Source organism: Erythrolamprus reginae, chromosome 8, assembly GCF_031021105.1.
Source record: "Erythrolamprus reginae isolate rEryReg1 chromosome 8, rEryReg1.hap1, whole genome shotgun sequence".
NCBI lineage: Eukaryota > Metazoa > Chordata > Lepidosauria > Squamata > Dipsadidae > Erythrolamprus > Erythrolamprus reginae.
Genome location: NC_091957.1, coordinates 30,304,584 through 30,317,892, shown reverse-complemented (window position 1 = coordinate 30,317,892; position 13,309 = coordinate 30,304,584). Strand labels below are relative to the sequence as shown.

Below are 13,309 nucleotides of genomic sequence, written 5' to 3'. Positions count from 1 at the left end.
CTCCTTTCCTCCACCTCCCTTTTGTCTGCTCCCTCCCCCCTCTCTTTTCACGCCCCTCCCATTTCTTGGGATCCCCTCCTTTCCCCCCCTGCCCCTTCCCCAAATTGCCCCTCCCTCCTCCTTCCTCGCTTACCTCCGGGGGCGCCCTGGCCCCGCCTTCCTTTATCCGGCGCCCCTTCCCCAAAGCTCCCTCCCGGCTGGCACCGCCCCCCGCTCCTCTCCCCTCCCTCCCCGCAGGCGGAGCTTCCCCGGCAGGAGGCGGGCCGCGGCACGCCCCGCCCCCGCCCGGCCGCGCGGCCCCCCCGCCATGGGTCGGAAGCGCTGCGTGGGGGGAGACGGCTCCAAGATGGCGGCGGGCTGCTGCGGGGTGAAGAAGCAGAAGCTCTCCAGCTCCCCTCCGTCGGGCTCGGCCGGCCCGGGCGGCGGCGGCGGAGCAGGAGCGGGGGGCTCCCGCTGCGGGGAGCCGGGGGCGCTGCCGGCGGGGGTGGCGTCGGGCGGGGGCGGCCCCCGCCTGAACGGCCTCGGGGGGCTGGCGGGGGGCTCCCCCAGCTGCGCCCTCTCGCCGCCGCCGCCGCCGCCGCGCCCGCACGGCTGCGGAGGGCCCCCCGGCGGCCTCTCGGGCCCCGCCGCGCTGCTGGGCTCCCCCGGCGCCGGGCCCGGCGGCTGCAGGAAGATGGTGGTGTCGGCCGAGATGTGCTGCTTCTGCTTCGACGTGCTCTACTGTCACCTCTACGGCTACCAGCCCCCGCGGAGTCCCCGCTTTACCAACGACCCATAGTAAGTACCCGCCCGTCCGCAGGCGCCCCTAGGCTCCCCCCCTCCCGTGATACCCCAGGGCCCCCTCGGGGGAAAAGAGGGGGGAGCCCCCCAAAGCCCCCCCTGGGGCAACAGAGCACCCCCAGACCAGGGGTCCCCAAACTTGGCCACTTGAAGACTTGTGGACTTCAACTCCCAGAATTCTCCAGCCAGCTATTCTGGCTGGAGAATTCTGGGAGTTGAAGTCCACAAGTCTACAAGTGGCCTTGTTTGAGGACCTCTGCCCCAGACGTTTAAGGTTAAATGGAGGAAGAACCCCCCAAGCATCCCCCAGGGGGGAAGTGGGGGAAGCCCCCCAGATCCTCCTGGAGGAAAAGGGGGGAGCCCCAAAGACCCCCGGGCAAAGAGGGGAATGCCCCCCCTCCCAAAGCCCTGGGGGAAGAAAGAGTGGGGAGCCCCCGCCAGCCACAGAAGCCAGGCTGCCCCCCTCGACCCAGTCAGTCCCTCCTGGGTGAGGGGTTGGGGGGCTTTCAGGGCGCCCCCCTTTTCTCCCTGCAGAAACCCTCTTCTTGGTTCCGTGCCAGGTTGGGTTTCTTTGCACCCCCTCCCTGTGGCTCTTTTTTGGGGCTCCTGCATTGGATGGGTTCAGCTGGCTTTCCCTACAGCGAGTCCTGCGACTGCCACAAGTCCCCCTGATCCTTTTGCACCAAGGGTGCCCCCCCCATGATAAGCCCCTCAAGATGAACCCTATAGCTATTTTTGCTTACTGTAATCTGGTCATTTTTCTGGACAGGATTCTTTTTAAAAAAAAATAAAGAATCTCTGTCCGGGGATTTCCTAGTGGTCTCCTGTCTACAGCCCTGCTTAGCCTTTTTTCAAGTTGAGCCCAGGTTTTCAGGGTGATTTCCCATTGTTACCTTTATAATAAGCGATATCTGGTTGGGCACCCAAACCCTTTCCCCGCTTTTATGGTTAGTGTCCGTTTTTTTCTCCACTTTTGCCTGATGTCTGTGTAAAGCTTGGCATTGAATGAATGGGGGTCCGTTTAGCTGCCATTCATACATTTTTAAAGATTCCCTCTGGCCCTTTTGCACAGCCCTGCAGCAGCCCTTGTGTGTAACTTTTGCCTCTAGTCAGATCTCTCAGCGGTTGGGGGAGGGAGGTGTCTCTCCCATGCCGATCAGCAGGATTGGTAAGAGGGCTCCGAGGTTGGGGAATGTGGTATTTATATATATATGCTCCTGCAGGCTTCACCAAATTTAGGAAAGGTGATTAATGGCTGGAGTCTAGTGGTCCATCTGGCAAGGGTTTCTCAGAGAACGCTTTGCCCTGCCTGGATAGTTTCAAAACTTGTTTTTTTACTGCATGATCTCAGGGGTAGAAACTGAGACCCAAAACCAGCATAACACACTCTCTGTATATGTGTGTGTGTGTGTGTGTGTGTGTGTGCACGCACCCCAGAGTAGTTGCGGTAAGTTTAAAAGGATGTGAAAAAAGGAAGATATCCCTTTTCCTACTTACCAATCTCCCGCCCCCCCACCTCCTCCCATATTCTGACTGACATCTCAACTGCCTTGACAAATATTTATTAGTACAAGTAGACCTCAACTTATAACAGTTCATCTAGTGACTTTTCAAAGTTATGACGGCACTGAAAAAAAAAAGATTTATGACTGTTTTTCAGTTAACGATCACTGCTGTGTCCCTGCGATCATGTTATAAAATGCAGATGCTTGGCAATTGGATCTTATGTATGTATGTATGTATGTATGCGTGTATGCATGTATGTACATGTAATTATAAGCTGCCCTTCTCCAGTAGAGTCAAAATTTTTACAAAATTTTAAAACACCAAACATTAAAAGACCATTCAACTAGATTGCATCCAATACCACAAACATACTAATGGCTGGAGCAGAGTGCTTACGTGCAATGATTCCAGGCCTGCTGGCATAGGCGTGTTTTTAAGGCCTTTCAAAAGGCCAGGAGGATGGGGGCGGTGTAAATCTCTAGGGGGCAGCTAATTCCAAAAGGCCGGGGCCACCACAGACAAGGCCCTTCCACTTGGCCCTGCCAAACTGCATTGTTTGGTCAGCAAGACCTGGAGAAGGCCAACTCTGTGGGACCTGGCCGGCCGCTGGGATACATGAGGTAGAAGACGGTCCTGTAAGTAGCCTGGTCCTAAGCCTTATAAGTAATAACCAACACTTTAAATTGTCTTCGGAGACCAGTTGGTAGCCAGTGCAGCTGACGGGGTGATGGTGTTTGACGGTTGTAGTATCCCAGGGTCACGTGATCCCCTTTTGCAACCTTCTGTCGCAATGCGGAAGCCAGATTCACGTAACCACATAAGCGCCCGAAGGTGTTGTTTCCTGTATCTGCTCACAACTAAAAGTTAGAGAGCGAAAGGGAAAATGCTAGAAGTTAAATTTGACAAAAAAGATAGGAGATGGGGATGAAATATAAACTGCCTTCAAGTGCGATTTGACTTCTGGTAATGTGGACTTTTCTTGACTATAACATAGACGTGGTGTTGTGTTGTCTTTTTGGCCCCTGGCAATGTGGATTCAAGTTGGTCTCCTAGAAATGGAGTTATTGCCAGTGGGAAAACGATATCTCACATTCTCATATACTCCTCACCTGAAGTGTGACCTTCTTTTGGCCACTCAGTTACGCATCCCCTAAACATAAACGAACACTTAGAGGTGGAACAGGAACTAGTCAAAAACATGGGTGAAGTACAGGACTAGCAGCCTATCCAGATTAAGAGGTGATTTAACATCTAACATATATCTAGGTAATCTTCAGTGTCACAGCTACAGTAATCCCTCGCTACTTCACGGTTCATCTTTCGCGGATTCGCTACTTCACATGTTTTCAAAGGGGGCTTAAAGCCATTGAAAATTCCTAAAATTCTTCTACAGTACTACTGTACTTTATTAAAGAAACTGGTAGGATATCACATGTAGTTCCAGCTGAGAAACATTATAGAATGACTGTTTAATGCAAAGGGTGGGTTTTAAAAGTCCAAATACTCGTTAAATATATATAAAAATATCTTTCCTCTACTTCACGGAAATTTGTTTTTCACAGGTGGTCTTGGAACGCATCCCCCGCGAAAAACAAATTATCACTGTATACATTATGCATTACAGTAGACTGGTCTGTGGAAGTTAGGAGAACCTAAGAGTGCCTAGACTCTCCGTGACCATCAGGCAGTTTAATTAAAGAAAGTTGTTCAGTGTGACTGATCCTGATACCAAGACTAAGCCTTTCAAGAAAATGCAGTTTCACAGCTAGAAAAGGTGGGTTACCTTCTCTAGAGTAGATCCATCCATATGAACATGGCATGTGACCAGCAACCACTTGAAAACTAAATTATCAGAATAGTTGCTCTACATTAGAAACTGTTGATAGCTTTTGTCAGTCAGAAATCTTTTTTATATTGTTTGCTTGCAGATGCTGTCTCGTAAGGAGTCACCTTTAGCCTGTGTAGTAAAGCAAATTTATTGAACAGTTCTTTCTCATTACAGAACCTGAATGTAAGAATCTTTGAGCCAGTCAAACCCATCTAAAATGTTCAAAATTTGTAACTGGGTTTCCTTGGAGGAGACTATAAATTGCCCATAAAAATAAAAATCTGGAAATAGTGGCAGAGGTCCAAACATTGGTGTAAAGATTTCCTGAAAATTGCTTATTACAACACTTTTTAAGCCTATCTCTACCTTACCTTTGATTGGTTTGATTGGTTTAATATTGGTTTAAATATTTTTCTCTCAGCTTGTGGACGATTTGTTGTGTAACTATAAAATTGTGAGATCTAAGCCCTGGTTTTTAAAAAGAGCTTGGCTTATTATTAATGCCATGAAAGTAATTTCTTTTTTATACAATTTCCTTTTGCATAGTTACATGCACTGACAATTTATTTCTAATGAGCAAATATGGGTATATGCAACTGTGAACGTTTAAAGGTGCAGTTTTACAAAGATAAAATGATGTCTACCAGTGATTTCTATATTTGCTGTGTTCCTTGGTTCTGACAGAAAGATACATGATTTTCTGTATACTGGCAAATAGATTGCAGGAATGTGCAGGGTTTTTTTATTCAGTTCCAAAAGTTGTTTCAGAATCCTTGGAAGCATGAATGTATCACCAAGCTATGAGAAAAGACATAACTGCTTTAAAGTGTTGTACACAGGTCCAATGCTAGCTATTTTGTGTTTTCTAAAACACATTCTGAAATGGAACACAACAGGTAGCATGGTTCTAACAATTACTAGATTCCATATATCACTTCTTATGAAGATATGTGGTTTCCACCAGCATTTAGATTAGGGATACAATCCACATAATATAAATATATTAATCAACCCCTGGACAATTGCCTTATAACAGGAGAAAATAAGGAGGACAAGATTACATTTTACCTACCTTTTAAATTTGCCCCAAAAAGATAAAAGTAAATTAAGCATAAACATTCAATTTGCGGGAATGTATTTATTCTGAATTACTCTAATGGGCATCCTTATGATCTTTGTACAGCCTACAAAATTTCAGCTGCCACATTGCAGCAATTCTTATGCAGCACCTTTCTTTTTATCACTTCTCCCACATGGGAACTCTATTTTAATATTCAGCAATTTCTTTCCCCTGTGCATTAGTTGCCTTATCCTATTCCTAATCCAGTTTATTGACCTCATTGCTGATGCTCCCTCATGTGCCAGGCTGAGCACATTAGATTTGTTTCCTGTAACAGTGAAGACGCAGCAGTTGGAACAAAAGATGCTGGAGAAGATAAGGAAGATTCCAGCATTGGTGGGAAGGGATCTCGAAGCTTACTGATGATGTTATACATTTTAAAAAATATTGAAGGCAAAAAAGGAAAAAAAGGAAGGATATTCAGTAGTTTTGAAAAACTGAGCATTAGGATGTGGAGGTGGCACACACTCCTTTTTGGAGAATAGCAGCTGGTTGGTTGGGAGGGTCTCTCCTGCTAAGGAATGAAGTTCTGGGTCCATGTCTTGTGGCTCTGTTGCTTAGAAGATACAGCTGGTAGATCCACCCTGAATTCTTCGCATTCTGCGGTTCTGTGAGTTAATTCTTTCATCAGAGACCCAATTCTTTAGGCTGCCTCTGTGGTTGAAACAGATGACCACTCGCCAGGGATTGACTAGGTCTTTTAGAAGAGTGGACGGAGCCCAGCAGTCCTGGTCTTCAAGCTTTATAGTATACATAGTATATAGTACAGTAGTTCTCAACCTGGGGGATCGGGCCCCCTTTGGGTGTCAAACAACTGTTTCACAAGGGTCACATAGGACCAAGGAAAAAGACAAATTTCCCCTGGTTTAGGGACTAAAACTTCTATTCTGGCGCCATGGAACATATTTTTACAATCCGACCAATCAGGCATTTAAAGGGGGGCTGGCCCTCTGACCTTCCTGCCAATCAGCTTAAAGCTCTGTTGGGAGAATTGGCGCTAGATTTATGGTTGGGGGTTACCACAACATAAGGAACTGTATTAAGGGGTCGCAGCATTAGAAAGGTTGAGAACTGTATAAAGTTTATACAGTCAGCCTCTTTCATCAAATCTTCTCTTGGGGCAGAGGTCAGAATCCTGAGAGTTGAAGTCCACAAGTCTTAAAGTTGCTAAGTTTCGAGGCTCCTGTCTTAGGGATCTCTCCTCTCGAAGCATATTTCAGGGTAGGCTGCAGTTCCGTAGGTCTCCTGGCCAGAATTGCAAGGGAAAAGCTCATGCAGGTAGTCCTCGACTTAACAACCACCATTGAGCTCAACATTTCTGTTGCTGAGCGAAAACATTTGTTAAGTGAATTTTGCCCCATTTTGCAGCCTTTCTTGCCATAGTTGTTAAATGAATCACTGCAGTTTTTAAGTTGGTAAGTGGTTGTTAAGTGAATCTGGCTTTCCCATTGATTTGTCAGAAGGGGGTCACACAAGTGCAGGATACTGTGACTGACATAAATATGTTGCCCAGCATTTGAATTTTGATTATGTGGCGACAGGGATGCTGCAACACTACGATAGTCAGTGTGAAAAATGGTCATAAATCACTTTTCCCCCCCAGTGCCATTGTAATTTTAAATGGTCACTAAAGGGAACTGTTGTAAGTCGAGGACCATCTGTAATAAGAGAAACCATTTGGTCTAATAGTTAAGATGCCAGGCTAGAAAGCAGGAGACCATGAGTTCAAATCCCACCTTAAGCCAGGAGAGTTGAATGGATAAGCTTGGGCCAGTCACTCTCAGTCCAGCTCACCTCACAGACATATTGTTTAGGAGAAAATAGGGAGAAGGAACATTAGATATGTTTGCCATTTTGAATTGTTTATAAACATAATAAAGGTGGGATATAAATAAACAAAAGGAATAATAATTATAATTTATAATTTTATTAGATTTGTATGCAGCCCCTCTCCGAAGCCTCAGGGCGGCCTATTGTGGGTTCAGAGGTCTGGTTTGAAATAACCAGGCAATGCCTATTGAAATACTATCCAAAAGTGAATATAATTTGGAGGGGTAGGAGTGATGGGGGTAACTTTCTGTTCTTTGTCCTTTGCTTATATATGACACCAGATGCAAAATACCAGATGCCAGAATACCACTCCATCTCTGTGTGTCTCCTTCTGTACATTTAATCTTTTCCAGCATTCAAAGAATTAATTCCCTTACAGAACTCACCCAAGGTTCCCTGGGAGGACATTTAGGCTCACTCAGCTGCTCTGTGTTTCTTGACAGCCTGCAAAGATTTGGTTTTATCAGGAACACCCTATTGACTATTGCTAATGTTTATTTTTGCAACCCTTGGTGGATTAGTCTTCCACCAGGACTTTGGCTTCCGAAGTGTGGCAAAAAGCTGAGGACGCCATCCTGCTTAGAACATAGAATAGCAGAGTTGGAAGAGACCTTGGAGGTCTTCTAGTCCAGCCCTTCTCAAGCAAGAGACCCTATACCAAGTCAGACAAAGGGCTGTCCAGTCTCTTCTTAAAAACCTGTGTTGGAGTACCCACAACTTCTGGAGGCAAGTTGCTCCGCCGGTTAATTTTTGTCACTGTTAGCAAATCTCTCCTTAGTTGTAGGTTGCTTCTCTCCATTTCTGCTTTGAGTCTGGATAAGGAATTTGGCATTGCCTTTTTGTTCCTTTGAAGAAACCAGTGCGCTTGCCTTTGCCTTATTCTTGAATTCTGAGCTCATAAATAATCAATAGAGAGGCAAAACAGATCTCAGAATTCCTGGTGGCGGACAGGTGAGGCTAGTAAAAGCCCTCACTGCAATTTTTCCACCATTCTATACCCACCTTTGGGTAGAACCCAGTTGTATGTCTATCAAGGTTGAAGGATTGGCTTAAATAAATTGGAGAAGAGACTCTCTAATCTAGCTAGTTCTGATAAGCAGGCGCTCATTGTCTTGGAAGAAGAAAATAAAGTAGTGTTTCTCAACCTTTCTAATGCTGCGATCCCTTAATACAGTTCCTCATGTTGTGGTGACCCCCAATCATAAGTCTAGTACCAATTCTCCCAACATAGCTTTAAGCTGATTGGCAGGAAGGTCAGAGGGACATCCCCACTGTAAAAGCCTGATTGGTTGGATTGTAAAAAATATGTTCCAAGGTGCCAGAATAGAAGTTTCTCCGTACTGAAGGAGTGGGTCCAGCAGTCACATGGGGTTGCTCCTGTCCAATCCGGTGGAACTGAGCCTAGTATTAAAAAAGACTGCTGGATCCGCCCCTTCCCCAGAATTCGCTCAGTTCGCATCCTCGGATGTTGTGTGAATGCTCGTTCCTCTCTATAAAACACCTTCCCTTCGATCTCTCTTCAATAGCAAGTAAGATTTTTCCATTACTTAGCTTGCCGGCAGTTTCTTTCTCAGCCCTACAGGGCTTTGAGTTGGGGGAGAAGTTAGCGGCTCAGCCATTCGCGGTTTTTCCCTCCGTGCTGCAGCCGCGGCCGTTTTGTTAATTCCGGCCTTGGAGGTCCTGCCGAGAGCAAGCTTTATTCTTTCGACTAAAAATAATTAAGGGCTATTTACCTCCCGCGGTGTGGGACTTGATTTGTCTCCCGGGCTTAGTCGCTCCTATTGCAAATAACGGAGCAGTTATTTTGGCGCCAAGGCTCTGACGCCCAGTAAGTTACACTTTCGGTTCTGCCCTAAGGGGTCGGCCATTAGTGCCTACAGCCCGCCGCCTGACCCTGGAGTCGTCGCTGTGAGTTCCCTCGGGCCTATTCTCCACGGAAGTGGCCTCCAACCAGTGTGCCTTGGTTTTTCTTAAAGTTAAGTTAGCGAGGCCTGCCACGCTGCACTTAAGGACATGAACTCTTGGTACCGTCCAGGATTGCCTCTTAAGGCGCAGCAGCTCCTGAGCCTAGGAGCAGGGTCACCTATCCTCTTGGGAATTCCACAAAATAATTCTTCTCCCCCCTATTTTTATTGGCTCAAGCCTTGTCTTCTGTAATTGCTCAGACTATGGCTTCCCTTCCCAAGAGAGGCACTACCAAAGGTTCCTAAGAGGTGAGGCCTACTGGTAATCCTTCTGAGCTTCCCCAGGCCTCTTCCTCCTCTTTCTCAGGCTTTCAACCTTTAGCCAAGCCCACTAGGGCTGAGAAGAGAAGGGACCTAGCCCTACAAAAAATAATGATAAATCAGCCTAACGTTTTAAGGTGCAGGCCCAAATGCATATCAACCCTACCTTCCGGAGGCCTCTAACCTGCCTCCCTCCTGGGTACCTGGGCTATCCCTGGATGAGCCAAACCTAAATCCACCCCAATCTAACCTATGGGGTTTTAGGTCCAGAGGAGCCAGTTATTACCGAGGATTTCCCCCAGCAGAACCTGTTCAGGGCCTCAGGGATCCTCAGGCTTTTCCGGCTGATATTTCTTCCTTGCCTCCGGAGTTTCAGTCTATCTTGACTATTCTGACTAACACTATTGATGCTAGACTCTCATCTTTAAATGTACCTCCTCTGTCTCATCCTTCCTCTCGCTCCTCCCGTCCCGTGAGTTTTTCTCCTTCCTACAGAGCCCCAGTCATGGAGGCCTCTGACTCCTCTCAGGAAGAGGATGAGGACGTGGATGCAGAAGAGGATGATGACCCTTTCAACGTCTGTCGGAGGATGAGGAATCTCAGATTAAGATTCCAGCCCCAGCTGCTATTTTCCCTTCGCAGCTTTCAAATCCCTCCTGCTAAAAGCTAGAGTATCTACGGGGCTAGCCGGGCAAGAGAAACAAGCTACTCCTTCCACAGACCCTCCAGAGGATAATCCTCCTTACTTCATGGAGGAACAGGAAGACAATGAGGTAATTCCTAGGCCCAAGTTGTTTAAGGATGCCTTGCTTCATCAGTGGGACCCCCCAACCATAGGCTTCACTCCCACTTCCAAGGACAAGAAGCTCCACAAGCTCTCTCCCTCCTATGAGGAACTCCTAACATGTCCCAGGCCAGATGAATCAGTGAAGACGCTCCACTCAACTGCTGCCATGCCTGGCGAGGCAGAGGAGGTCCTCCGGCCAGAGGACAAACGACTTGATCAAATGCTCAAAAGAAGTCTTCTTGCAGACTCATGGGCCATTAAGAGTGCTGCTGCGGCATCCTCCTTTTCCAGAGCTATGCTCTTAGGGCTTCGTCAGCCCCAACTACACCTGCCCCCAGATGACTTACGGGGCCAACAGGATTTCAACAAAATCTTCGCAGCTACCCAATATATAGCAGAGGCTACTCTCCAATCTTCCAGATTTGCAGCCAGGTCAGTAGCAGCCTCCACAACGGCCAGAAGGCTTCTATGGCTCCGCCCTTGGCAGGCGGGGGCAAGACAGAAATGGCAGTTAGCTATGAGTCCACTGAAACGTAACCTCCTCTTCGGAGATCTTCTGGAACCTCTCCTTACGGAAAACGCAGACAAGAAATAGGTCTTGGGACCTACCACCAAGAAGGCCCCGAAACCGCAGTTTTTTCGGCGCACCGGGCGTCAGCAGGCTCAAGGCTTCGCTTTTCGCAAGAGCCCAGGTCAGTATTCCCCTCGCTTTCGATCCCAAACTAGAACCTCCAGGGGTAGAGGGTCCCGCTATCACAGAGGATCCTCTTCTACCAGAATTTCCAAAAGAACCAGATGGTAAGTTTCTCACCCGCCTTCGGGCGGTCGCCTAGCCTGGTCCTCTTCCGCCTGGCACCGCTCTTGTAAGGACCCCTGGGTCATTGACTCAGTGGAAAGGGGCCTAAGGTTAGAGTTTATTTCTTCTCCTCCTAACCGTTTTATTTCTTGTTCCTCTCCCAGTTCCTCTCCATCTCGTATTCGAATGGAGGAGGCTATTTCTCATTGTTGACCATTAGAGCTATTCAATCGGTCCCCTCTCTCCAGAGAGGTTTAGGCTTCTATTCCACCCTCCTTATGGTCCCCAAGACTTCTGGAGGCTGGAGAGCCATCTTGGACCTAAAGAAATTAAACCGCTTCATTAAATTTAGTAAATTCAAAATACACTCCCTATCTTCCATTTTACCAGCTCTTCATCGAGGAGTCTTTATGGTGTCTCTAGATCTCACTGAGGTCTACCTCCATATTCCCATTGCCAAGGTCCATAGGAGATTTATGCGCTTTGCCTTCAAAGCAGGCATTTTCAGTATAGGGCTATGCCTTTTGGGCTCTCCTCAGCTCCCAGAGTTTTCACTAAACCTTTGGGATCCTTGGCGGCTCATATCCGAGCCTTTCCCTTTCATTTTTTATGTTATTTAAATGACATTTTAATTCATAGTAATTCCAGAGCTGGTGTAGCTGCAGACCTCTCCTCTACCATGTCGGTTCTACAGAACCATGGTTTTTTTCCATAAACCTTAACAAGAGTCATCTTGATCCATCCTCTTCCATCCTGCATCTGGGGCCTATCATTAATTCTGAGATATCCCAGGTTTTCTTCTCCTCTGAGAGAAAACGCAGCCTTTGGATCTCATTGCTCGCATCCTGCCCCAGCAATCTACCTCCATTGCCACCCTATCTTCCCTTTTGGGTTAATGGTGTCATGTATTGGTATTGTCCCCTGGTCCTGTCTTCACGCCAGGGTCCTACAGGGGCTTCTATTACCATTCCAGAGTTCGGGCCACAGTATCTCGAATCGTCGCCTCACCATTCCACCGACGGTTCGCAGATCCCTCAAGTGGTGGACTTCTCCAGCCCTAGACAAGGGATCTTCCTTCCGGTGCCCCGACCAGTTTGTAGTCACCACAGATGCCAGCCTCTCGGGCTGGGGAGCCCACGCCCAGGGTCTTTTAGCTCAGGGCACTTGGTCACCGGAGGAGGCTTCCAGGCCCACCAATTGGCTAGAATTAAGAGCCGTGTCTCTAGCTCCAAAACAATCCCAGTCTCACACTCCAACCAGCATGTGCTGATTTTCACCGACAATCTAGTCACCAAAAGCTATATTGGCAGACACGGAGACTCTAGATCCAAGGCCCTCATGAGGGAGGCCCTGAAGTTAGGCCTTTGGGCAGAGAAGAATCTCCAGTCGCTTCTAGTCGACCTCATCTCGGGGAGCCTCAACGTCCAAGCGGACTGGCTCTCGCGAGCGACCTTAGATCCAGGCGAGTGGAATCTCCATCAGTCACTATTCCACCAAATCTGCCTCAGGTTCGGCCATCCAGGGTTGGATCTATAGGCGGCCAAAGCCAATGCCCAGATCCCTCGCTTCATCCCCAGGTTCCCGTCTCCGGGAGCAGAGGCAATCAATGCTCTCAGGAGCCCTTGGCCTCCAGATCTATTGTATGCCTTCCCTCCAATTCCAATTCTGCCAGACGTGATCAACAAAATCCTCCTGGAGACGGCCCGAGTAATTCTGATTGCCCCTCACGGGTCTCGCAGACCATGATTCGCGGACCTCCAACAACGGTCCGTCCAGGACCCCTGGCGACTCCCAGTTCGGAGGATAGGTTGTGACAGGGGGCCTCCTTCCATCCGGACCCAGAGTGGTCCCAACTCATCGCCTGGCTATTATCCGGAGGGACTTAGACCTGCGAGGGTTTGACCCGGACTCAGTGGAAATCATCCTGAAGTCTAGAAGAGGGTCTACCAAGGATCTACGACCATTCTTGGTCCAAATTCCATCAGGGTGTTCGCAGGAGGGTCTTTCTCCCCTGTGTCTTCCCATCCACAGGATAATCACCTTCCTCGGGAAAGGTTTTCCACCAGGGCCTCTCTACCAGCTCCATCCGCCGACTCCTGGCTGTCATTTCTTCCGTCTTGGCGGGGCCTCGCAGGCAGCCCCTCTGCTCCCTCCCAGAAATCCAAGAATTTCTAAGAGGAGTGGCCACCTCAGGCCTTCTAAAATCCACAGATATCCTACCTGGGTCTTGCCACGGGTTCTCTACTCTCTTTCTCAGACACCTTACGAACCCCTGAACTCTGCGTCCCTCAGGTACCTATCCTTTAAGATAGCATTCCTGGTGGCGATTACATCCGCCCGACGCATATCTGAGTTGGCAGCCCTTCTCTCAGACAGGATCTTTGCCAGTTTCACCTGGACAAGGTGGTTCTGTGTCTGGACCCCACCTTTCTACCAA

The 13,309-nt window shown here is 48.2% G+C and overlaps 1 protein-coding gene across 1 annotated transcript in view; it reads left to right on the top strand.

The window, feature by feature from the left end:
* The first annotated feature begins 298 nt into the window (after positions 1–298).
* The window catches only part of AMMECR1 (AMMECR nuclear protein 1), a 196,455-nt gene continuing 183,444 nt past the window's right edge, over positions 299–13,309 (top strand). The window contains exon 1 of the mRNA XM_070759553.1: positions 299–777. Coding sequence (XP_070615654.1) covers positions 308–777 — 470 coding nt within the window. The 5' untranslated portion in view covers positions 299–307. The remainder of the gene's footprint in view (positions 778–13,309) is intronic.